This window comes from Bombina bombina, chromosome 1 (genome assembly GCF_027579735.1).
Source record: "Bombina bombina isolate aBomBom1 chromosome 1, aBomBom1.pri, whole genome shotgun sequence".
Taxonomy (NCBI): domain Eukaryota; kingdom Metazoa; phylum Chordata; class Amphibia; order Anura; family Bombinatoridae; genus Bombina; species Bombina bombina.
In genome coordinates this window covers 543,895,730-543,923,318 of record NC_069499.1, presented here as the reverse complement: position 1 = coordinate 543,923,318, position 27,589 = coordinate 543,895,730, and the positions used below count along the sequence as shown (strand labels likewise).

The window sequence follows — 27,589 nt, the reverse complement described above, 5'->3', positions numbered from 1 at the left end:
CCACTGCCTTGCTAAAGAAGCTGAGGGTAAAGGTGATGGACTGGCCAAGCATGTCTCCAGACCTAAACCCTATTGAGCATCTGTGGGGCATCCTCAAACGTAAGGTGGGGGAGCGCAAGGTCTCTAACATCCACCTGCTCCGTGTTGTCGTCATGGAGGAGTGGAAGTGGACTCCAGTGGCAACCTGTGAAGCTGTGGTGAATTCCATGCCCAAGAGGGTTAAGGCAGTGCTGGAAAATAATGGTGGCCACATATTGACACTTTGGGCCCAGTTTGGACATTTCCACTTAGGGGTGTACTCACTTTTGTTGCCAACGGTTTAGACATTAATCGCTGTGTGTTGAATTATTTTGAGGAGATAGCAAATTTACACAGGCTGTACACTCACTACTTCACATTGTAGCAAAGTGTAATTTCTTCAGTGTTGTCACATGAAAAGATATAATAAAATATTTACAAAAATGTGAGGGGTGTACTCACTTTTATGAGATACTGTAGGTATCTCTTCAACAAATAATACCATGGGAACAAATCAAATTTAATAATAGAAGTAAATTGGAAACATTTTGAACATGGTATGCTCTGTCTGTATCCCAAAATAATTCTTGGCGGGTTTCATATCCCTTTAATTATGCAATATACTTAAAATCCTCATAAGTGACCTTTCTCTACCGTGACTGGTGAGAGAAGGAAAAAAAAGAACTTTTTATTTTATTTTGTGTAAAGTCTTCACAGAGAAAAAAAATAAAGTGCCAGCCAAACAAAGTGAAACCTTCATAAGTAAAAATTACTTCTTTATAGTGTGTCTACTAATAAGGAAAGGAAGAGAAAAAGATTGTGTTCAATTGTGTAAATTAATATTACATCTTTTAAATGTGTTTAGGGGGAAAAGTTAAACTATATAGCTAGTGTTTTCCATAGAATATAACATTTTCATAAATATAAATGACTTCTTTTGACTATATGTGACTATGAGCCTGATATTCAACACCTTGCTGCTCAGGTGAGATGATGAAAGAAGTCTCATTGGTGCTGCAAAATTTTATCTTATGAAATGTTTATGTTGCTATGTAGTGTTATTTATGTGAAACAGAGACTCAAAGATTTTGTGTGATTTCTCTCCATGAAGGTGAGGTTTTAAATGTCAGGCTCTATGTGAGAAAGAAGTATAAAAAAAACCTTCATGTAGAGATTGGAACTTGTTTCATAAGACGTTGAGAAGTCTATGAGCCATAAAATTTGGGATTAAACTCCACTCCACTAGGAGGCAGGCAAAAATTACCCAATACATCAAGATCTTTAATCTCTCACACCTCCTAATTCCCCATAGTTTTAATTTTTGCCTTCACAGGGTAGTAGGTGAAGTGGCGTGATTCTGATATATATTTATTGAAATGGGTGCTCAAACTGCTGTGAGGCTCATTATCCTCCTCAGAGGACTAGGAATATGCTGCCACTGCTTTTGCTGGGACTGGTCCTGCAGCCTCATCCTGTTGGCCTCGTCTGGGTAAATCTTATGTTCAGATCCTGTGATCGTACTATCTAACTAGGATATTCTCTTCTATTGGACAAAAGCTGTATGCTGAAGGGTAAGTTCTGTTGAGTGAGGTATGCAGGTAAGTACATGCTATTCTCTCACACAGCCCGCAGGCTTATTAGCAGTTACAATACAATTTGTATACCAGATCCAGGGGATACTCTTTATATTGGGTACACACTGGATATGTAACTAAGAGAGGTTAAGGATTACTGCCCTGTGGACTATTGAGAGACTGCACAGCACATATTTTAAATGCTGGGATTTTTTTTATATATATATTTGCTCCCTTTCAGTGCAGCGGTTTTGCATCCTTTATTTCTTTCTGCTTTGATGAGGTCTACACATTTAGCACTCAATGTTTTATCTAGCTTCGGGCTCAGGGATATAATTAGCGCTGCTCCGACAGAATGTTTTTCTTCATAGCTCTATGGACTTACTACTTTCTGTGCTATGTGCATACTGGGGTTGAAAAATGTTTGAATGCTTTAGTTACCCTCCCGCACTCTCCTTTTCCTCCATAGTGCAGCGGCGGGCATCTCTGAGCATGCGCCTCTGTTAAAATGCTTCCGGGACATTGTTTCATTTTGCATTTTTGTCTCTCATTGTGAGGTTTCACTTGCATCTCCTTAAACTTTCTCTGTTCTGTCAGTGGAAGACTTGTATCAGTCAATCTGTCTGGATTACAAAACTAGACAATCTCTCTCCTGGAGGAAATTTCACTGTTCTCTAATTCAAGGAGTGCCTTTTCTAAGGCCTTTCATGGATAGCAATTGCAACAAATGCCAGTCTTTCAGGCTGGGTGGTTGTCTGGGAGAATCGGAAGGTGCAAGGAGTTTAGTTTCCTCAAGAGACCAGGTTACCTAGCAATGTGTTCAAACTTTGAGTGATCTTCTGGGCTCTTCAGGGTTAGGCTATTTTTCAAGCAAGTAAGCTACTTGAGGTTTCAGTCCAACAACCACACCACAGTGGCATATATAAATACTTCATAGTGGGAACCAAAGGCTCTCTAGTGATTTAGGTTGCCAGCTTTCTAACTTGGGCGGAACTAAATCATTGTATTATTTTGGCCATTTACATTCCGGGAGTTTAACTATTGAGAAGCAGATTATCTAAATTGGCTGATTTTTCATTCTGAGGAATGGTCTCTAAGCCAGGAAGTTTACGATCGAATTGTGAATTGCTGGGAGAGGCGGGAAATAGTTACAATGAACTCGGTCTGGTGTACATGTATCCTCCACTTGTTCTCCTTCCTCGAATAATAGCTTGGATCAAGCAAGAGAGCTCTGCAGTAAATATCATTGCTCCAGCTTGGCCTAGCAGGACCTGGTATGCAGATTTGATTAAGATGTCCACATCTCCTTCCATAGCCTCTTCCATTGTGACGATACCTTCTGTTTCAAGGTCCTTTCTTACATTCCATCTTAAAGTTGCTGACTTTGATGTCATGGCGATTGAACATCTAGTTGTTCTTAAATTAAGTTTTCTGAGTCTATGCCCAACACACTTATTCAGGCTAGGAAACCAGTTACCAAAAAGTGTTGCTTGGTCTTCTCTCCATATTTTGACAAAGTTTTATCACTTTGATGTTTTTCTGCCTCTTCAGAGACCACTTTTGGCAGGAAAGTTCTCCAGGCCGCAGTGTCTGGTCAATGATGTGCCTGCGTATCCTTTTCCCCACCCTTTATAGTATAGTGGACTCCACAGCTTGGGTATTACATCGCAAATGTCATGGTTCGTGGACTCTCACCACCTTATGAAAGAAAAAAAAAATGTATGCTTACCTGATAAATTACTTTCTTTCCTGGAGAGTCCACAAGACCCTCGCTATTCCTTTCCTACCAACATTTTATGCATGCGCTTCATTTACCCTGCTTTGTTCTTTTTGCACTTCTGTTTTTTCTCCTTTCCTGGCTATACAGCGACTGAGGGAAATCAGAATGTTGGAGGGATTAAAGCTCTTGATGTGTTGGGTACGTTTTGCCTGCCCCCTAGTGGAGTGGAGTTTAATTCCAAATGTCATGGCTCATGGACTCTCACCACCACAAAAGAAAGGAATTTATAAGACATGCATAAATTTTGTTTTTTAGATATTCTAATAAAATAATAAACATGTATCAATTTTTATATAGTATAATTATTATTTCATGTATTAATAGAAATTATTATTACCATCCTTTAGAAACAAACATTATACAAGAAAAATGATATAGCCAGTTCATGAAACCCCTGTTCATATTTCTGAAATATAATAATGGCAGTAGCTAAAATCATAACATCATCAGAAATTTCAAATAATATTTTTCAAAATGTGTTTGTGTTGACTCTTAAAATTCTGAAAGTAATACTAATCTAGTTACAAAACATGTTTGCTTCATAATTACTGATGCACATTCTCTGCAATTTTTTTTCCCTCAGGTAACAATAAGCCAAAATGTAATTATTGGGATGCACAGTTGGCTGCCTTACAACAAAACTGTCTCCAATTATTTCACATTCATCAAAGATTCAACTGTATCTAATCCAAAGTGAGTAAATACTGTGTTTTGTATAACAATTGTAAGTTAAAGGGACATGATACCCAAATGTTGAAGCACTTGAAAGTGATGCAGCATAGCTGTAAAAAGCTGACAAGAAAATAACACCTGAACATCTCTATGTAAAACAAGGATGACATTTTACCTTAAAACTTTCTAATTTATTACACAAATACAGTAAAATAAAATTAATAAAAAATTGCGACCGGTCACGTATAAAACTTATCTGCACATATCCTATATAAAAAGGAATGATTGTCAATGTCCACTTTGTGGTATGCCACCTTAAATACATTTGCCACCTCTAATAACAGCGTCCCGGTTCATGTGTTTGAGTAATACCTAATACTGGCATATACCCTTGCTAAAACACAGTCTCTGTGCTTGTTCAAATGAAAAACCCTTTTTTACCTGCAGTCTCACGGTACTTCTCCACAGTTCTTTAGTAAGCTATATTAGGTTATGCTTACCGGAACCCCACAGTTGTGGCTGGAGCAGTGGTATGTGTTTCCATCTAAAGGGGAGGAGGGTCCACGGCTTCATTCATTACTATTGGGAATTAAGAACCTGGACACCAGGAGGAGGCAAAGACACCTCATTTCACTCATCCCCCACTTCACTCATCCCCCAGTTTTCGGAGTTTCGGAGTAGTCTTTTATGGAGGGTAGTACTCTTCGCAGTGGGACTGGAGTTTTAAGTAGTCCTGCCAGTCTCTCAGTGAGAGCCTGGGTGAAAGTTACAGTCCAGAGATGCAGGGAGAGTCTTTCTGCAAAACCATCGCGACTCTTATTAACAGCTCCATAGGCAATCAGCGTTGACGAGTTTCGCTGCCTGCTTTCTTCACTCAAGTCCATGTCAGGAGCGAGGCTACTAACCTGTCACTCTTGAAGGGCCGTGTTCCTGTTCTACGGCATAGATTCTGGTAAGATCGTTTTTATTTATACACATATGATAACGTAAGAAGACAGGGTCACAGTGTGTCTCCTTTTATCTGTATAGAATCAATGGTGATACCCTCGGAAAGGGGGGTTATGGAACAGGGGGGAATCTATGCATAATATTATTTATTGTGTTTTAATGCTGCGTCATGTGTGAGATGAGGCTCTGTCAGTGTGTGAACAGTCAGTTTCTTAGCGAGAGATCAACGCGGGTCGTTTATTGTGAGGAGGTTCCAGTTGATCCGCCTGCTCAGCTCTGTTCCACATGCTTTGATAAAATTGCAATATCTAAAAAGAATAAGATATTTAGTGCAACTGAGTCGTCCACCTCTGAGGGTTCTCCGTACCACGAGGTGCGTTCCCTACACTCGTCTCTTATTGCACATGCAGCTCCCCAGGGCATTACTAAGGGGCCCTTTGGCCGCCAGATTTCGCTGATCAGTTACAAGCGGCGGTTTCTGGGCCTCTAAGGCCTTACCATGCCCTGCTAAGCACAAGCGAAAGGTGAAACATAGCTATCCGTCCCAGGGGTCATCTACTCCTCTGGATGTCTCTGACATATTATAAGAGGATGAGGATGACTCCGACTCTTCGGAGGACGTTCTTTTTGGGTCGGAATCGTAGACTTCTAGGCCTCCATCTGCGAAGGAGCCAGATTTTAAATTTAAGATGGAGCATTTGCGCTTTCTGCTGAAAGAGGTGCTTGATACGATGGAGGTTCCTGAACCGAAACTGCCGGAGGAACCTTCGATCCCTAAGCTAGATAGGGTTTACGAGGACAGGGTAGTGCCTCAGACTTTCCCGGTCCCCGTTAAAATGGCTAATATTATTAAGAATGAATGGGAGAAACTTGGTTCGTCCTTTTCCCCTTTTACTTAAAAAGCTGTTCCCCATACCGGACTCGCAGCTTGAGCTGCGGGGGCCATTCCTAAAGTGGATGGTGCTATCTCCACGCCCCCTAAGAGAACGACTATCCCGCTCGAAGATAGCTCTTCGTTCAAGGAGCCCATAGATAAAAAAAAATTGAAGTCCATGTTGAGTAAGATGTACCAACTCACGGGGTTCGTTTTTCAACCGGCAGCGGCAGTCGCTGCAGTGGCTGGTGCGGCTACCTATTGGTGTGACACTCTGTCAGCTATGGTCGAGGTGGAGACTCCCCTCGAGTAGATTCAGGAACGAATTAAGGCCTTAAGGGTAGCTCATTCATTAATCTGTGATGCAAATGTGTAGATTATTCACCTGAATGCCAAGACATCAGGATTTTCTGTTTTAGCCTGTAGGGCTCTGTGGTTAAAGTCGTGGTCTGCTGACATGACTTCCAAGTCTAGATTACTTTCCCTCCCATTTAAAGGGAAGTTTCTTTTTGGTCCAGGCCTGGACTATCATATCCACGATCACGGGTGCTTTCCTGACGCAGGATAAGAAGAATAAGCCTAAGGAGTCTACTTTTCATCCGGACAAGTCTCATTGCCAGCAGTCTGCCGCGAAGACTTAGAAGTCCAAGGGATCTTGGAAGCCAACTAACTCTTGGAACAAAACCAAGCAGAGTAAGAAGCCCGCTGAGACAAAATTGGCATGAAGGGACGGCCCCCGATCCGTCTCTGGATCGCGTAGGGGCCAGACTATCTCTTTTTTAGGAGGCCTGGATAAGAGACGTTCAGGACCCTTGGGTTCTGGAGGTCGTTGCCCAGGGTTACAGGATAGGGTTCTTGACTCCTCCCCCCAGAGGCAGATTCCTCCTGTCAAACCTATCATCAAGTCCAGAGAAGAGAGACGCCTTCCTAGGATGCGTGAGGGATCGCTCCTCTCTCTGAGTAATCGTCCCAGTCCCTCTAGCAGAAAGAGGTCTGGGGTACTATTCAAACTTTTTCGTGGTCTCAAAGAAGGAGGGCACGTTTTGCCCAATTCTGAACCTAAAGTGTCTAAACAAGTTGCTGTCCCATCGGTCAAAATGGAGACGATCAGGTTGATTCTGCCCCTAGTTCAAGAGGGACAGTTTATGTCAACAATAGATTTTAAGGATGCTTACCTTCACGTGCCAATCCACAATGATCACTTCAGGTTCCTAAGATTCGCATTTCTGGACCAACACTTCCAGTTTGTGGCCCTACCGTTCGGTCTGGCGACTTCCCCAAGAGTCTTTATGAAGGTTCCGGGAGCACTGCTCGCGGTAGCGAGAGCCAGAGGTATTGCAGTGGCTCCTTGTCTGGACGATATCCTGGTCTGGTCCAGGCTCCGTCCTGCAGTCTCGCGGAGGAACACTCAAGGGCTCTTCTCCTTAGATCTCACGGATGGAAGATAAACAAAGGAAAGAGTTCCCTGGTCCCAAGCAACCGGTGTGGAATTCCTGGGTACGATAATAGATTCCTTATCCATGAAGGTATTCTTGACAGATCAGAGACGTTGCAAGATTGCATCCAACTGTCTTGCCCTTCAGATCTTTTCAAGGACATCTGTGGCCAGGTATATGGAGGTGATTAGGCTCATGGTCTTCAGCATAGATGTCATTCCATACACCAGGTTCCATCTCAGACCTCTTCAGTTGTGCATGTTGAGACAATGGAACGGCGATCACTGAGATCTATCCCAACAGATATCTCTGGACAACCAAACGAGGGAATCCCTCTCTTGGTGGATCAGTCCGGGACAGCTGTCCCAGGGGATATCATTCTTGAGACCATCCTGGGAGATTGTGATCACGGATGCAAGTCTATCAGGATGGAGAGCTATTTGGGGTGCCAGAAAGGCACAAGGAAGGTGGACTCGAGTCTACCGATAAATATTCTTGAACTTAGAGCGATATTCGACGCTTTGAGGGCTTGGCCCCCCCTGGGGTCGTCCCAATTCATCAGATTCCAGTCTGACAACATTGCGTCGGTGGCCTACATAAACCATCAGGGGGGAACGAGAAGCTCCCTAGCCATGAGGGAAGTATCTTGGATTCTAGAATGGGCAGAGATACACAATTTTTGCTCTCAGTGATCCACATTCCGGGTGTGGACAACTGGGAAGCGGATTTTCTAAGCAGACAATTGTTTTATCCAAGGGAATGGTCTCTCCACCCGAGGTGTTCGCGGAGATCTGCAACAGATAGGGGACGCTAGAGATAAATCTCATGGGGTCCAGACTCAACTTCAAGCTACCCAGATACGAGTTGCGATCCAGGGATCCCCAGGCAAAGCTGATAGACGCCTTAGCGGTGCCCTGAGGATTCAACCTTCTTTACATATTTCCGCCGTTGCCTCTTCTACCTCAAGTAGTGGCCCGCATCAAGCAGGAGCAAGCTTTGGCTATTCTGATTGCTCCGTCGTGGCCGCAGAGGACGTGGTTGGCGGATCTGGTGGGGATGTCATTGTCTCCTACATGGAGGTTACCCTGTCGCAGAGATCTGCTGGTTCAGGGTCTCTTTCTTCACCAAAATCTCGATTCTCTGAGGCTGAGTGCGTGGAGATTGAACGTCTAGTCTTAGCCAAGAGAGGTTTTACGGAGAGAGTGATTGATACTCTCATTCAGGCCAGGAAGCCGGTCACTCTGTGCATCTATCATAAGGTGTGGAGGACCTACTTGTCCTGGTGTGAGTAATGGGGATACCCCTGGTACAAGGTTACGCTATCCAGGATTTTGGCTTTTCTTCAGGACGGGCTGGATAAGGGTCTTGCCGCCAGTTCCTTAAAGGGACAGATTTCGGCTTTATCTGTACTGTTACACAAGAAGCTAGTGGATCTTCCTGACATTCAGTCCTTCGTTCAGGCTCTGTCTAGGGTCAGACCTGTCTTTAGAAATTCTGCTCCTCCATGGAGCTTAAACTTGGTTCTTAAGGTTTTGCAGAGGGCTCCGTTTGAGCCTATGCATGTGCTCGACATTAAAATTCTTTCCTGGAAAGACCTATTCCTACTGGCGATTGCATCGGCTCACAGAGTTTCTGAGTTAGGGGCCTTGCAATGTGAGCCTCCTTACCTGGTCTTTCACGCTGATAAGGCTGTTTTTCGCACTGGATTGGGGTTTCTGTCGAATCGTAACATCAATCAGGAAATAGTAGTTCCTTCTTTGTGTCCTAACCCTTCTTCATCAAAGGAAAGTTTGCTTCATAATTTGGATGTGGTTCGGGCCTTGAAGTTTTATATTTAGGTCACAAAGGAGTTTAGACAGACTTCGTATTTATTTGTGGTGTATTCGGGGAAGCGCAGGGGGCCTCTTCCACTTCACTGTCTTTTTGGTTGAGGAGCATGATCTGGCCTATGAGACAGTGGGACATAAGCCTCCTCAGAGGATTACAGCTCACTTAACTAGGGCTGTGGCCTCTTCTTGGGCTTTTAAGAACGAGGCCTCTATGGAGCAGATTTATAAGGCGGCACTTGGTCTTCTTTAGATACTTTTGCAAAATTTTGCAAATTTGATGTTTTTGCTTCAGCGAAAGCAGCTTTTAGGAGAAAGGTTCTGCAGGCTGTGGTGCCCTCCCGTTTTTTTCATTCAGTGTCCTCTAGAGCTTGGGTATTTGTTCCTACAAGTAATGAATGAAGCATTGGACTCTCCTCCCATTAAGATGGAAAACATAAATTATGTTTACCTGATAATTTCATTTCCATCTGTGGGAGGAGAGTCCGCTGCTCCTGCCCATTTCTCCGGTGGGCGGACCTAAATTTATTTGTATTCTTCTGGCACCATTTATACCCTGATATTTCTCCTACTGTTCCTTGTTCCCTTGGCAGAATGACTGGGGGATGAGGGTAGTGGGGGAGGTATTTAAGCCTTTGGCTGGGGTGTCTTTGCCTCCTCCTGGTGGCCAGGTTCTTAATTCTGAATGGATTCAAAAAAACAGCCTCTTTTATATACCTACACGGGAGAAAACTTTGTGAAAGGGTTTAATCCTTATCCTTCACAATATCCTTGCTCTCATCAATGCGTTTCACCTCCTCTAGAGGCTTTATCAAGATGACTAATGGATATATGATGTCTCCTTAAATACCCCTCCTTCAGCAGATTATTGGATGATCCTTGCACATGATTACAATTAAGGTGGACTTTTATTTTAAAGTGAAGGTAAAGTTTTCAGAGTTGGAATACATCAAAGCATTTGTTAATCCTTAGATAAGTTAATTACTAACTTTTTTTCTCTATATCATTTATATTTTGCAAAATATAAAGATTTATAATTCCCTACTGTTTCCATTATTGACTCCTCCCAAACCCTATTTCCTGCTTTTCTGATCTTTGACTTATAGAGCGGTCCCACCCGCTCTATACATCTCTCTAAAGCGCGTTCACGTCCCTCTCTACCGCGCATGCGCTAACCGCAAACCCCTTCTGAATTGCGCATGCGTTAAATGACTGTAAACACATTTATAATAATGCCCAAAATATTACTTTAGCTGCTATAAGTAAAGGCAGCTGAGTGATAAAGTACGGTGACAGTTAGAAGTCAGTCAGTTAGGATCATGCATATAATTGTGCCGCTTACATTGACAAACAGTTCAAACCAGCTCCACTAGCCCTGTGCCCCCTTACCACACTTCCAACACAAACAGCGATATCTGTTTACTTCATGTGTCCATGGTATCTCTGCGAGGCTGGCGTCCCTGTGGCGCTGGAAACTCTACTCCTCCTCTTTTCGGTGGGTGTGTGTCCGTCTTGGCCAATCTCCAGTCAATGCGGCAACGTGGTTATGATCCTGCTCCAATCACATTGCAGGATACCGGTTTCATCTGGCGGCTCAGCTGATTCCAAGCAGGTACACAAAGAAAATGTTCGCCAGATAAAGGATATATTAAAACTCACTCTTTATTAGCATCTTTAAAATTGCACAGTTTTTTGAGTACGGTGTCAGTATATTTATGAAAATCTTAGTAGTGCTATCCAAATAATATATAAGTTTATGGCAGGGTTATAAACACAATCTTAAAATAATTTTCCTTAAAAATTGAAACCCTAATCAACCATGCATCTACTAGACCATACAATTATTATAAATATCTGAATTCTTTTATTTAGTTAATATCCATAAACATATTGAAGTATATTCGCAATAAAAGGAAATGAAACAAAATTTATATGCGTTAAAACCAACTCTTAAGATATGCTATCCTTCTTACAAAACCCAGAAAGATATACCTTCACAATTCAGCCTTTTATTTATTTAACACAATGGGACTAAAAACCTTTAACATCCAAGCAATACAATTCTAAACAGTGTTTATAAAACAATAGGATAATATATATATTCTGCTATTTAACTGCAATTTATCCTAATACAAAATTAACTGACAATATCAGAACTTGCATAGATGAGTTACTTGGTCACTCAGACGCAGATTTAAACAATATATGTATATAGGCTGTGAAATGCTAACTTGAGAAAAACACACTGCTTCTTTAAATCTATTAAATACAAATTAACTATGCATATAACTTATCTTACAAAACCTTGAATACGTTACCAAAGTAAAAAGCAGTCGATATCCGATATTCCTTGGTAGGAATTATTTTACCTCAGATCACCAATAAGTGTATATCGCAATCAATGAGAAGGGTAGATTAGCTTTGCTCAAGTAAAGTGGTATCTCACCCCAGCGGGAACCAGTTACAAGTTTTAGCTTCAGCAGAAAATCTGTCCCTTTCTCTCCATTGCATTCACTTTTTATTTGGTTTTCCCATCACTGGTAAATTGTGGGTGGCCCTGCGGGAGCTGACCTTCCCATTGGTTATCTGGGAAGTCTAAATCGGATTGGCCCTTGGAAATTTCATTTTTAACAACCAGAGAGAACCTTCTGGCTGTAGTTCTCGCAACATAACACCAGGTGGCAGCAGACGTACAAACAAACAAATACAACAAGACCATCTCTAACATTTTTAAGCAAGTTAAAAAAAAAAATTCTTTCATAAAATGGTTATTTAATCAGATCACACTCTCTGCATTAATCATATATAACCCCAATTACAGATGGTTAATATTAGGTTATTTTTTTCTGATTATTCTGATACCAAATATGTTATATTATTAACATTTTATTTTATTTAGGTAATTTAATACTGCTAATTATTAGTTTAAAATGCATTACAATGTTATCGGTATCCTGGCATTTATATGTGAATAATAGCTTATTTTTAATTCAGTATTGTACTGTATTCCAAGTGAATCCTGTCTATGTAGATCTGAAATAAAAATAAATGTTAATAATCACTTCTCTTCAGGTCCATAAACATCTATTCATGTTCTTAAACACACAGAGGCTAAGATATTCATGCTTTCAAAACATACACATATATATATATATCATATATATATATATATATATATATATATATATATACACACACACATCTCATGTCCATTAAAACATATACAGTTGCTTTGAAATCATAATGTAAGTCATTTGTCTTCACTGTGTTATTCTAACCCCCGACACAACGTCTGTGTTATGTGTATTCTGATGTTATCATCCAAACAGCCTGAGTCACTCAACAAGTCTGTGCCAATTATCAGTTCCTTTGAAGAATGTTTGTATCTCTCACATTTCTTCAGACGGATCGGCATTTCTCTTGGAGGAAATCCATATATTTGCTGTATCCTGAAACTGTGTTAGTTTCCATTTCCTTTCAAAATTACTTCCCCCAACATTCCTCTAAGTGACTGTTCTGAGATTTGGCAGGCCAAATGTTCCATTGTCTCCCCCTGTGTGTTCAGCATAATTTTACATAATGAATGTGGGAGATCTCTTAGGAACAAACCTTTGTCTACAGACCATGTTCATATCCACAGATCTATTAAATAAAGACAAATATACCTCTATATATTATTTAATAATATTTCAAATACCTTGACAACGGCAACAGAGTAAAGAAATCACACAAGCACACTGGCGTAGCACAGAATGGCTTACGTGTTTCGGCTTAAACAGCCGTAGTCATAGCCTGATTTCTTTACTTTGTTGCAGTACTCCAAAGACTGTGGAATTTTAAAGATGCTAATAAAGACTGAGTTTTAATATATCCTTTATCTGGTGAACATTTTCTTTGTGTACCTGCTTGGAATCAGCTGAGCCGCCAGATGAAACCGGGTAAAAGTAATTTCCTCACCGCTTGTAGCTGTCCGTATTGTCTGTAGGAAGCCTAGTTCGTATTATGTTTCAAGATAATAACATTACGCATGCGTGAATCTGGAGCGTGCGTGAGTCAGAGATGAGTAAAGAAAAAATATAGCGCATGCGCATATAGTAAAGGAGGCGAATAACGTTGATTGACGGCCACCTAACGGACAGATTTTCAATAGGCTAATATAAAAACGTGATCCACACAGGAAAAAAAAAAAAAATCGGGTTGAATTTGCAGACCATGAAAAATTGATGAATTAAACTCATATTCATTTTGAGGAAAGCATATTATTCCGGATAGAGATGAAGGTAACTTTACCCTCACTTTAAGGTGGAAACATTATGTTGCATTGATTTTCTTACTACTTGATATGTATATGATTTGTAAAATAACATTTATATTCACATAAATCCCTCATCTTAAAAGACTTTATTCAGTTAACACAAACATATATGTAGATATATATACTCCAAAATACTGAGAAAATATCAAATGCCCATAAAGGTATGTTTAAAAGCACAAAAATTGTGAGAGACATATGGAGGTTTCAATTCTATCTGCCCCCAAGTTAGCATACTTTTTAAATAATGAATAGTATATATTTTGTTTAGTTTTAGAGGTACGTATATTCTTTCCAGAAACTAATTTGTAGATGTTTACAAAAATCAGTACATATTTATATAAAGTTACCTAGCCACACATTGTTCTTAATTCTCTTTACAGCCCAACAAGTGACAGCACGAAAGTGGTCACTTGTTGGACTGTAAAGAAAATTAAGAAAAAATTGAGGGAGGGTGATTTTCAGAAACTTATTCTAAGAAAAGAGGCAGAGCTAATATATAAATTAGGGACCTTATACCCCATGGGCTTAAACTCAGAATGTGATCTGAACTCTTTTCTTCTAGATTAAATAAGTTTGTAGCTAGGTAACTTTATATAAAATATGCACTGAATTTTGTAAACATCTACATATTAGGTTTTGTTTTTCTTTTTTTTACTCCACATAAAGAAAGATTAGAATAAATATATGTATATTTAAAAAAAAGCTTTTGAGATGATTCACCATACTAATATAAGTCGATATTGCACTGTGAAACTATGTAAAGCAACAAGAAGATATTGTAATTTGCACATTATTGTAATCAGCAAGACTTTTCTTCTTTGTGTAAATTTTGTTTATTATATTGTATTATATATATATATATATATATATATATATATATATATATATATATATATATATATATATATATATGAATGAGAAAATAGGATTTTTGAGCAGGGGCCATTTTTCCTGGATACTTGAGAGTGTATTGGTCAGCAGTACGCGCTCACGTATCCAGGGAAAATGGCCCCTGCTCAAAAATAGTTACCCAGGTACTCTTGGTTAGTGGCCACTGCTTGCCAATATAAGTTGTCAGTGTCTCCTGCTCACCAACAGACACCCAGGTACCCCAAAAAGTGGCTGCTGCTAGCCAATATGCACTTATGTACCCCAAGACACCCAAGTACTAGGAAAGTGGCCCCTGCTTGCTAACAGGTGCCCAGGCACTCCATGTAGTCATTAAGCACCCAGGAAAGTGACCCCTGCTCACTAATAGCCACCTAGGAACCCTCAAGAAAAGTGGCCCCTGATCAACCCTAAACGTTCAGGCACCCGATAAAGTGGTGACAGGCAAACTGGAAATTCACGTGGTATAGCTGCGCCTGGAGGACCGGAACTAGTTGCAATGAATTGTGTCCGATGGAACAATGTAAGTGCTTGCAGAGTGCCGTAGCTGCGGTCGGATCCGTGACCGCTGGATGTAGCAAACAGAGGAGGAAGGCAGGTAGCAGGCACTACTACAAAAAATGGTGCAATAAAAATATATACTTTAATGAAAAAGTTAAAAATACATATACAAGCTGAACACAGATACAGGGAGGGAAGAAAAGCAACTGCCTGACACGTTTCGCGCCACCTAGTGGCGCTTAGTCATAGGCTTTGGTACAAAGTGTTGCCTATTTATAAGGCAAATTGTTAACCCCTCCAGTGCCGGAAACAAGTTATTTAAAAAACAACTATGTGTCATTAAAAACATGAACAATGGGGTATATAAACAAAGTGAATACAAGACACTGTATACAGACACAGTAGAGACCATGTATATAGATATATTGACTTTTACAAACTGTTACATCTCTGGGATGGGAGCAATAAGGAATGTAAATGTAAATGTAAATATGAATATAAATATTAATATAAACATTAATATAAATATTAATCCAAGGTAAGAACAGATGGCTTTAATTTGATATACATATTAAACTAAACAACTAAATTAATCATCTATTAGATAGTTAATGTCACACTCTTTATTCATGCCATTAGGTTGACGTGTATTTAATTTTATAATCCAAAATATTTCCTTTCTCCAACATTGGTGTGTCCGGTCCACGGCGTCATCCTTACTTGTGGGGAATATCTCTTCCCCAACAGGAAATGGCAAAGAGTCCCAGCAAAGCTGGCCATATAGTCCCTCCTAGGCTCCGCCCACCCCAGTCATTCTCTTTGCCGTTGCACAGGCAACATCTCCACGGAGATGGTTAAGAGTATGTGGTGTTTAAATGTAGTTTTTTTATTCTACTATCAAGAGTTTGTTATTTTAAAATAGTGCTGGTATGTACTATTTACTCTGAAACAGAAAAGGATGAAGATTTCTGTTTGTGAGAGGAAGATGATTTTAGCATACAGTAACTAAAATCGATTGCTGTTTCCACATAGGACTGTTGAGATGAAGTAACTTCAGTTGGGGGAAACAGTTAGCAGACTTTTCTGCTTAAGGTATGACTAGCCATATTTCTAACAAGACTGTGTAATGCTGGAAGGCTGTCATTTCCCCTCATGGGGACCGGTAAGCCATTTTCTTAGTTTCAAACAGAATAAAGGGCTTAATATGGGCTATAAAACTGGTAGACACTTTTATGGGCTAAATCGATTGCTTTATTTGGACATTTTATACATGTTAATGCTGATAATTCACACTTATAAACTTGGGGAACGTTTTTTAACGTCAGGCACTGTGTTAGACACCTTTTCCAGTCAGAAGGGCCTTCCCAGTTGTAGACTGAGCCACATTTTCGCGCCATTACTGCGCAGTTGTTTTTGAGAGCAAGACATGCAGATGCATGTGTGAGGACCTGAAAATAGTTGGAAAAGTTTCTAGAAGGCGTCATTTGGTATCGTATTCCCCTCAGGTTTGGTTAGGTCACAGCAAAGGCGGTAGCTGGGACTGTATAGGGGTTAATTTTGTAAACGGCTCCGGTTCCGTTATTTTAAGGGTTAAAGCTCTGAAAATTGGTATGCAATACTTTTAATGCTTTAAGACACTGTGGTGAAATTTTGGTAAATTTTGAACAATTCCTTCATACTTTTTCACATATTCAGTAATAAAGTGTGTTCTGTTTAAAATTTAAAGTGACAGTAACGGTTTTGTTTTAAAACGGTTTTTGTGCTTTATTGACAAGTTTAAGCCCGTTTAACATGTCTGTGCCTTCGGATAAGCTATGTTCTATATGTATGAAAGCCAATGTGTCTCCCCATTCAAAATTGTGTGATAATTGTGCCATAGCGTCCAAACAAAGTAAGGACAGTACTGCCACAGATAATGAAATTGCCCAAGATGATTCCTCAGATGAGGGGAGTAGACATGATACTACATCATCTCCTACTGTGTCTACACCAGTTTTGCCCACGCAGGAGGCCCCTAGTACATCTAGCGCGCCAATGCTTATTACCATGCAACAATTGACGGCTGTAATGGATAACTCCATAGCAAATATTTTATCCAAAATGCCTGCATATCAGAGAAAGCGCGATTGCTCTGTTTTAAACACTGAAGAGCAGGAGGGCGCTGATGATAATTGTTCTGTCATACCCTCACACCAATCTGAAGTGGCCATGAGGGAGGTTTTGTCAGATGGGGAAATTTCAGATTGAGGAAAAATTTCTCAACAAGCTTAACCTGATGTTGTGACATTTAAATTTAAATTAGAACATCTCCGCGCACTGCTTAAGGAGGTGTTATCTACTCTGGATGATTGTGACAACTTGGTCATTCCAGAGAAATTATGCAAGATGGACAAGTTTCTAGAGGTTCCGGTGCACCCCGACGCTTTTCCTATACCCAAGTGGGTGGCGGACATAGTGAATAAGGAGTGGGAGAAGCCCGGCATACCTTTTGTTCCCCCCCCCTATATTTAAGAAATTATTTCCTATGGTCGACCCCAGAAAGGACTTATGGCAGACAGTCCCTAAGGTCGAGGGGGCAGTTTCTACTCTAAACAAGCGAACTACTATTCCTATCGAGGATAGTTGTGCTTTCAAAGATCCTATGGATAAAAAATTGGAAGGTTTGCTTAAAAAGATTTTTGTACAGCAAGGTTACCTTCTACAACCCATTTCGTGCATTGTTCCTGTCACTACAGCAGCGTGGTTCTGGTTCGAGGAACTAGAAAAGTCGCTCAGTAGAGAGACTCCATATGAGGAGGTTATGGACAGAGTTCACGCACATAAGTTGGCTAACTCCTTTATTTTAGATGCCGCTTTGCAATTAGCTAGATTAGCGGCGAAAAATTCAGGGTTTGCAATTTCAAAGGTAAAACTCTCTTTGGGCCAGAATTGAAAGAGATTATCTCAGACATCACTGGGGGAAAGGGCCACGCCCTTCCACAAGATAGGCCTTTCAAGGCCAAGAATAAGTCTAATTTTCGTTCCTTTCGCAATTTCAGGAACGGACCGGCCTCTAATTCTGCATCCTCTAAGCAAGAGGGTAATGCCTCACAGCCCAAACCAGCCTGGAAACCTATGCAAGGCTGGAACAAGGGTAAGCAGGCCAAGAAGCCTGCTGCTGCTAACAAAACAGCATGAAGGAGTAGCCCCCGATCCGGGACCGGATCTAGTAGGGGGCAGACTCTCTCTCTTTGCTAAGGCTTGGGCAAGAGATGTTCAGGATCCCTGGGCACTGGAAATAGTTTCTCAGGGTTATCTTCTGGAATTCAGGGAACTACCCCCAAGGGGAAGGTTCCACATGTCTCACTTATCCTTAAACCAAATAAAGAGACAGGCGTTCTTACATTGTGTAGAAGACCTGTTAAAGATGGGAGTAATACACCCTGTTCCAAGGACGGAACAAGGAATGGGATTTTACTCAAATCTGTTCGTAGTTCCCAAAAAAGAGGGAACCTTCAGACCAATTCTGGATTTAAAGATCCTAAACAAATTTCTCAGGGTACCATCGTTCAAAATGGAAACCATTCGAACGATTCTACCCACTATCCAGGAAGGTCAATTTATGACTACCGTGGATCTAAAGGATGCGTACCTACATATTCCTATCCACAAAGAACATCATCAGTTCCTAAGGTTCGCCTTTCTGGACAAACATTACCAGTTTGTGGCCCTCCCATTCGGATTAGCCACTGCTCCAAGGATTTTCACAAAGGTACTCGGGTCCCTTCTAGCGGTTTTAAGACCGAGGGGCATTGCAGTAGTACCGTACTTGGACGACATTCTAATACAAGCGTCGACCCTTTCAAAAGCAAAGGCTCATACAGACATCGTTCTGGCCTTTCTCAGATCTCACGGATGGAAGGTGAACATAGAAAAAAGTTCTCTGTCTCCGTCAACAAGAGTTCCCTTCTTGGGAACAATAATAGATTCCTTAGAAATGAGGATTTTTCTGACAGTTGTCAGAAAGTCAAAACTTCTAAGTGCTTGTCAAGTTCTTCACTCTGTTCCACGTCCTTCCATAGCTCAGTGCATGGAAGTAGTAGGGTTGATGGTTGCAGCAATGGACATAGTTCCTTTTGCGCAAATTCATCTAAGACCATTACAACTGTGCATGCTCAAACAGTGGAATGGGGACTATACAGACTTGTCTCCAGTGATTCAAGTAGATCAGAAGACCAGAGATTTACTCCGTTGGTGGCTGACCCTGGACCATCTATCCCAGGGAATGAGCTTCCACAGACCAGAGTGGGTCATTGTCACGACCGACGCCAGTCTAGTGGGCTGGGGCGCAGTCTGGGAACCCCTGAAAGCTCAGGGACTATGGTCTCGGGAAGAGTCTCTTCTCCCGATAAACATTCTGGAACTAAGAGTGATAATCAATGCTCTCAGGGCTTGGCCTCAGCTTGCAAAGGCCAGATTCATAAGATTCCAATCAGACAACATGACGACTGTTGCGTATATCAATCATCAGGGGGGAACAAGGAGTTCCCTAGCGATGAAAGAAGTGACCAAAATAATACAATGGGAGGAGGATCACTCCTGCCATCTATCTGCGATCCACATCCCAGGTGTGGAAAACTGGGAAGCGGATTATCTGAGTCGTCAGACATTCCATCCGGGGGAGTGGGAACTCCACCCGGAGATTTTTGCCCAGTTGACTCAATTATGGGGCATTCCAGACATGGATCTGATGGCGTCTCGTCAGAACTTCAAGATTCCTTGCTACGGGTCCAGATCCAGGGATCCCAAGGCGACTCTAGTGGATGCACTAGTAGCACCTTGGACCTTCAACCTAGCTTATGTGTTTCCACCGTTTCCTCTCATTCCCAGGCTGGTAGCTAGGATCAAACAGGAGAGGGCCTCGGTGATCTTGATAGCTCCTGCGTGGCCACGCAGGACTTGGTATGCAGACCTGGTGAATATGTCATCGGTTCCACCATGGAAGCTACCTTTGAGACAGGACCTTCTTGTTCAGGGTCCATTCGAACATCCAAATCTGGTCTCCCTCCAGCTGACGGCTTGGAGATTGAACGCTTGATTCTATCAAAGCGTGGGTTTTCAGATTCTGTGATAGATACTCTGGTTCAGGCCAGAAAACCGGTGACTAGAAAGATTTACCATAAAATATGGAAAAGATATATCTGTTGGTGTGAATCCAAGGGATTCCCATGGAATAAGATAAAAATTCCTAAGATTCTTTCCTTTCTGCAGGAAGGTTTGGATAAAGGATTATCTGCGAGTTCTCTAAAGGGACAGATTTCTGCTTTATCTGTCTTACTACACAAACGACTGGCAGCTGTGCCAGATGTTCAAGCATTTGTTCAGGCTCTGTTTACAGACCTTTGACTCCTCCCTGGAGTCTAAATCTAGTTCTTTCAGTTCTTCAAGGGGTTCCGTTTGAACCTCTACATTCCATAGATATTAAGTTATTATCTTGGAAAGTCTTGTTTTTGGTTGCTATTTCTTCTGCTAGAAGAGTTTCAGAGTTATCTGCTCTGCAGTGTACTCCGCCCTATCTGGTGTTCCATTCAGATAAGGTTGTTTTGCGTACTAAGCCTGGTTTTCTTCCAAAGGTTGTTACCAACAAGAATATTAACCAGGAGATAGTTGTACCTTCTTTGTGTCCGAATCCAGTTTCAAAGAAGGAACGTTTGCTACACAATTTAGATGTAGTCCGTGCTCTAAAATTCTACTTAGCAGCTACAAAGGAGTTCAGACAAACATCTTCTCTGTTTGTCGTCTATTCTGGTAAAAGGAGAGGTCAAAAAGCAACTTCTACCTCTCTTTCCTTTTGGCTTAAAAGCATCATCCGATTGGCTTATAAGACTGCCGGGCGGCAGCCTCCTGAAAGAATCACAGCTCACTCCACTAGGGCTGTGGCTTCCACATGGGCCTTCAAGAACGAGGCTTCTGTTGATCAGATATGTAAGGCAGCGACTTGGTCTTCACTGCACACTTTTGCCAAATTTTACAAATTTGATACTTTTGCTTCTTCGGAGGCTATTTTTGGGAGAAAGGTTTTGCAAGCCGTGGTGCCTTCCGTTTAGGTAACCGGATTTGCTCCCTCCCTTCATCCGTGTCCTAAAGCTTTGGTATTGGTTCCCACAAGTAAGGATGACGCCGTGGACCGGACACACCAATGTTGGAGAAAACAGAATTTATGCTTACCTAGAGTGTTAGCTCCTAGTTTAGTGCAAAATAATAATAGCCATAGTTCAGGTGATTGGCTATCCAAAAAAGGAATCTTTAAATGTGGTAGTAGAGATTGTACCACCTGTTCACATTTAATAATAAGGGATCAGTTTAACTCTAGTGTTAATAATAAACAATATGGTATTAATTTTTATGCTAATTGTAAGACTAAATTTGCAATATATCTTTTGACCTGCAATATTTGTAAATGTCAATATGTGGGTAAAACTTCAAGAGAGGTCAGGACCAGATTTGGAGAACATATGAGAGATGTAAAAAATTACTGTAAAGATTCAGCCATAGCCAACCACTTTAATAGCATTCATTTTTCGCATATAGCAGATATGTCAGTTCAAATTATAGACATAGCTACTATTTCACCCAGAGGAGGCAATAAATATAAGATTTTGGACAAAAAGGAAATATTTTGGATTATAAAATTAAATACACGTCAACCTAATGGCATGAATAAAGAGTGTGACATTAACTATCTAATAGATGATTAATTTAGTTGTTTAGTTTAATATGTATATCTAATTAAAGCCATATCTTTTTTAATAGTTACACACATCTGTTCTTACCTTGGATTAATATTTATATTAATATTTAAATTAATATTTATATTCATATTTACATTTATATTTATATTCCTTATTGCTCCCATCCCAGAGAGTAACAGTTTGTAAAAGTAAATATATCTATGTACATGGTCTCTACTGTGTCTGTATACAGTGTCTTGTATTCACTTTGTTTATAGACCCCATTGTTCATGTTTTTAATGACACACAGTTGTTTTTTAAATAACTTGTTTCCGGCACTGGAGGGGTTAACAGTTTGCCTTATAATTAGGCAACACTTCCTTTGTACCAAAGCCTATGACTAAGTGCCATTAGGGGGCGTGAAACGCGTCAGACAGTTGCTTTTCTTCCCTCCCTGTATCTGTGTTCAGCTTGTATATGTATTTTTAACTTTTTCATTAAAGTATATATTTTTATTGCACCATTTTTTGTAGTAGTGCCTGCTACCTGCCTTCCTACCCGATAAAGTGTCACCTGATCGCCAGTAGACATCCAACTACTCCTAGAAAGTAGACCCTGCTTGATAATATAAGGTGACAGTGGCTCCTGCTCATGAATACTCAGGTACCCCAGGTAAGTGGCCTTTGCTCACTTATATGCACCTAGATACCCCTGGAAAGTGGCCCCTGCTCATCAGTAGGCACCCTGGGAAAGTGGCACCTGCTCATCAATAGGTGCTCGCCAACAGCCCTCTAGATACCATCAAAGACTGTGGCCCCTGCTCAACAATATATGCCCAGGCACCTCAGGAAAGTGACCCTTACTCACCAATAGCTGCCTAGGCCCCCGAAAAAAGTGTCCCATGTTCGTCAATAGTCTCCCAGGCAATCTGTAAATGTAACCCTTGCTCATCAATAGTTATCTAGGCACCCCGGAAAGTGGCTCCTGCTCACCAATAGCTGTCTATAAACCCTCAAGGAAAGTGACCTCTGCTCTCCTATATGCATCAAAGCACCCTGGAACCCAGGAGAGTGGCCTCTGATCACCAAAACAAACCCAAGAACCATGGGAAAGTAGCCCATGCCAATATGCACAAAGCCCCCCTGGGAAAGTTGCCCTTGCTTGCCAATAGCCGCCTAGGAACCCTAAAGGAAAGTGGCCCCTTTTCACTATTTGGTGCACAGGTACCCTAGGTAAGTGGCCCCTGCTCACCAAAACATGCCCGAATAATCGGGTAAAGTGGCAAGCAAGGGCCTTTTTCCCGGGTTGCCTGGGCACCTACTGACATGCAGGGTCCACTTGCACCAATTAGTAAAAAGGGGCCACTCTCCTTCAGTATTTCTAGGCAGCTATAGGCAAACGGGTCACTTTCCCAGGGTGCCTTTGTGCATATGGGCATGGGCTACTTTACCCATGGTTTTTGGGTGTGTTTTGGCAATCAGAGGCCATTTTCCTGGGGTGCCTGTGCTACTATTGACTAGCAAGGCCACTTTCCTGTTATGCCTGGGTTCCTATTGGCAAGCAGGGCCACTTTTCACAGCTGCCTTTGTGCCTATTGGGCGAGACAGGGCCACTTTCTCAGGGTGCCTATTCGCCTATTGGCTAGCAAGGGCCACTTTCCTGGGGTGCCTAGTTCCCTATCGGCAAGCAGGGGCCCCTTTCTTGGGGTCCTTGGGAGCCTATTTGCAAGCTGGGACCACTTTCCCAGTGTGCTTGGGTGCATCTTGGTGAGCAGGGGCCACTTTCTTGGAATGCCTGGGAGCCTATTAGCGAACAGGGGCCATTTTCTCAGGGTGCCTGTGTACCTATTACTGAAAAGAGGCAATTTTCCTAGGGTGTCTAGGCACCTATTGGCTAACGGGCTGAAATCTAGGGTAATTTAAATTTCTGAGAACTATTTGCCTGATTGGGCCAAAGGCTTTTGCCTAGGTAAATGATTTTTAAAGCTGAAACAAAATACTAAAATTAACTTTCTCTTGTTAAGTGTATCCAGTCCACGGATCATCCATTACTTATGGGATATTAACTCCTCCCCAACAGGAAGTGCAAGAGGATTCACCCAGCAGAGCTGCTATATAGCTCCTCCCCTAACTGCCATTACCAGTCATTCTCTTGCACCCAACGAATAGATAGGATGTGTGAGAGGACTGTGGTGATTATACTTAGTTTCATACCTTCAATCAAAAGTTTGTTATTTTATAATAGCACCGGAGTGTGTTATTCCTTCTCTGGTAGAATTTGAAGAAGAATCTACCTGAGTTTTTCTATGATTTTAGCCGGAGTAGTTAAGATCATATTGCTGTTTCTCGGCCATCTGAGGAGAGGTAAACTTCAGATCAGGGGACAGCGGGCAGATTAATCTGCAAAGAGGTATGTAGCAGCTTATTATTTTCTGACAATGGAATTGATGAGAAAATTCTGCCATACCGATATAATGTAAACTCAGCCTTAAATGCAGTAGCAGCAACTGGTATCAGACTGTCATGTATGTATATTTTACACTTCAGTATTCTGGGGAATGGCACTTCACTGGAATTATACTGTATGCATAAGACTTTAGCCTAATTTGCAGGGACTAGCAACATGCTTTTTAATAACACTCAATTTATTAATGTTAAACGTTTTTTGCTGGCATGTAAAATCGTTTAATTTTCTGAGGTACTGGGTGAAAAAATGTTTTGGGCACTATTTTTTTCCACTTGGCAGTCGTTTTATTTAATTTATGACAGTTTACTGATCTCTCTCACTGTTAGCTATCAGGGTTAGTTATCCTTTGCTAATGGGAGCAATCCTTTGCTAAAATTGTGTTTTTTACAAAGATTTGATGCTATAACTTTTCAGTTTATTAATTTTCAACTGTCATAACTTTTTCTGTGCTTCTTATAGGCACAGTACGTTTTCATATTATAGTAAATTACTTGAAAAGTATTTCCAAGTTGCTAGTTTATTTGCTAGTGTGTTAAACATGTCTGATTCAGAGGAAGATATCTGTGCTATATGTGCTAAAGCCAAAGTGGAGCCCAATAGAAATTTATGTACTAACTGTATTGATGCTACTTTAAATAAAAGTCAATCTGTACAAATTGAACATATTTCACCAAACAACGAGGGGAGAGTTATGCCGACTAACTCGCCTCACGTGTCAGTACCTGCATCTCCCGCTCGGGAGGTGCGTGATATTGTAGCGCCAAGTACATCTGGGCGGCCATTACAAATCACATTACAGGATATGGCTACTGTTATGACTGAAGTTTTGGCTAAATTACCAGAACTAAGAGGTAAGCGTGATCACTCTGGGGTGAGAACAGAGTGCGCTGATAATATTAGGGCCATGTCAGACACTGCGTCACAATTTGCAGAACATGAGGACGGAGAACTTCATTCTGCGGGTGACGGTTCTGATCCAAACAAACTGGATTCAGATATTTCAAATTTTAAATTTAAGCTGGAAAACCTCCGTGTATTACTAGGGGAGGTGTTAGCGGCTCTGAATGATTGTAACACAGTTGCAATACCAGAGAAAATGTGTAGGTTGGATAAATATTTTGCGGTACCGGCGAGTACTGACGTTTTTCCTATACCTAAGAGACTTACTGAAATTGTTACTAAGGAGTGGGATAGACCCGGTGTGCCGTTCTCACCCCCTCCGATATTTAGAAAGATGTTTCCAATAGACGCCACCACACGGGACTTATGGCAAACGGTCCCTAAGGTGGAGGGAGCAGTTTCTACTTTAGCTAAGCGTACCACTATCCCGGTGGAGGATAGCTGTGCCTTTTCAGATCCAATGGATAAAAAGTTAGAGGGTTACCTTAAGAAAATGTTTGTTCAACAAGGTTTTATATTGCAACCTCTTGCATGCATTGCGCCTGTCACGGCTGCAGCAGCATTTTGGTTTGAGTCTCTGGAAGAGACACTTGAATCAGCTCCATTAGATGAGATTACACACAAGCTTAAAGCCCTTAAGTTAGCTAACTCATTTATTTCAGATGCCGTAGTACATTTAACTAAACTTACGGCTAAGAATTCCGGATTCGCCATTCAGGCACGCAGAGCACTGTGGCTAAAATCCTGGTCAGCTGACGTTACTTCTAAATCTAAATTGCTTAATATACCTTTCAAAGGGCAGACCTTATTCGGGCCCGGGTTGAAAGAAATTATCGCTGACATTACAGGAGGTAAAGGCCATGCCCTGCCTCAAGACAGAGCCAAACCTAAGGCTAGACAGTCTAATTTTCGTTCCTTTCGTAATTTCAAAGCAGGAGCAGCATCAACTTCCTCTGCACCAAAACAGGAAGGAGCTGTTGCTCGCTACAGACAAGGCTGGAGACCTAACCAGTCCTGGAACAAGGGCAAGCAGGCCAGGAAACCTGCTGCTGCCCCTAAGACAGCATGAATCGAGGGCCCCCGATCCGGGAACGGATCTAGTGGGGGGCAGACTTTCTCTCTTCGCCCAGGCTTGGGCAAGAGATGTCCAGGATCCCTGGGCGTTAGAGATCATATCTCAGGGATACCTTCTAGACTTCAAATTCTCTCCCCCAAGAGGGAGATTTCATCTGTCAAGGTTGTCAACAAACCAAATAAAGAAAGAGGCGTTTCTACGCTGCGTACAAGATCTTTTATTAATGGGAGTGATCCATCCGGTTCCGCGGTCGGAACAAGGACAAGGGTTTTACTCAAATCTGTTTGTGGTTCCCAAAAAAGAGGGAACTTTCAGGCCAATCTTGGATTTAAAGATCCTAAACAAATTCCTAAGAGTTCCATCGTTCAAAATGGAAACTATTCGGACAATTTTACCCATGATCCAAAAGGGTCAGTACATGACCACAGTGGATTTAAAGGATGCTTACCTTCACATACCGATTCACAAAGATCTTTACCGGTATCTAAGGTTTGCCTTTCTAGACAGGCATTACCAGTTTGTAGCTCTTCCATTCGGATTGGCTACGGCTCCGAGAATCTTCACAAAGGTTCTGGGTGCTCTTCTGGCGGTACTAAGACCGCGAGGAATTGCGGTAGCTCCGTACCTAGACGACATTCTGATACAAGCTTCAAGCTTTCAAACTGCCAAGTCTCATACAGAGTTAGTACTGGCATTTCTAAGGTCGCATGGATGGAAGGTGAACGAAAAGAAGAGTTCTCTCTTTCCACTCACAAGAGTTCCCTTCTTGGGGACTCTTATAGATTCTGTAGAAATGAAGATTTACCTGACAGAAGACAGGTTAACAAAGCTTCAAAATGCATGCCGTGTCCTTCATTCCATTCAACACCCGTCAGTAGCTCAATGCATGGAGGTGATCGGCTTAATGGTAGCAGCAATGGACATAGTACCCTTTGCACGCCTACATCTCAGACCGCTGCAATTGTGCATGCTAAGTCAGTGGAATGGGGATTACTCAGACTTGTCCCCTACTCTGAATCTGGATCAAGAGACCAGAAATTCTCTTCTATGGTGGCTTTCTCGGCCACATCTGTCCAGGGGGATGCCATTCAGCAGGCCGGACTGGACAATTGTAACAACAGACGCCAGCCTACTAGGTTGGGGCGCTGTCTGGAATTCTCTGAAGGCTCAGGAACAATGGAATAAGGAGGAGAGTCTCCTACCAATAAACATTCTGGAATTGAGAGCAGTTCTCAATGCCCTTCTGGCTTGGCCCCAGTTAACAACTCGGGGGTTCATCAGGTTTCAGTCGGACAACATCACGACTGTAGCTTACATCAACCATCAGGGAGGGACAAGAAGCTCCCTAGCAATGATGGAAGTATCAAAGATAATTCGCTGGGCAGAGTCTCACTCTTGCCACCTGTCAGCAATCCACATCCCGGGAGTGGAGAACTGGGAGGCGGATTTCTTAAGTCGTCGGACTTTTCATCCGGGGGAGTGGGAACTTCATCCGGAGGTCTTTGCCCAAATACTTCGACGTTGGGGCAAACCAGAGATAGATCTCATGGCGTCTCGACAGAACGCCAAGCTTCCTCGTTACGGGTCCAGATCCAGGGATCCGGGA

The 27,589-nt window shown here is 41.8% G+C and overlaps 1 protein-coding gene across 6 annotated transcripts in view; it reads left to right on the top strand.

Moving 5' to 3' along the window:
• The window catches only part of NBEAL1 (neurobeachin like 1), a 759,124-nt gene that overhangs the window by 594,646 nt on the left and 136,889 nt on the right, over positions 1-27,589 (top strand). For all 6 annotated transcript variants that reach the window (XM_053698681.1, XM_053698678.1, XM_053698680.1 and 3 more), the window contains one exon: positions 3,956-4,065. In XM_053698681.1, coding sequence (XP_053554656.1) covers positions 3,956-4,065 — 110 coding nt within the window. The remainder of the gene's footprint in view (positions 1-3,955; positions 4,066-27,589) is intronic.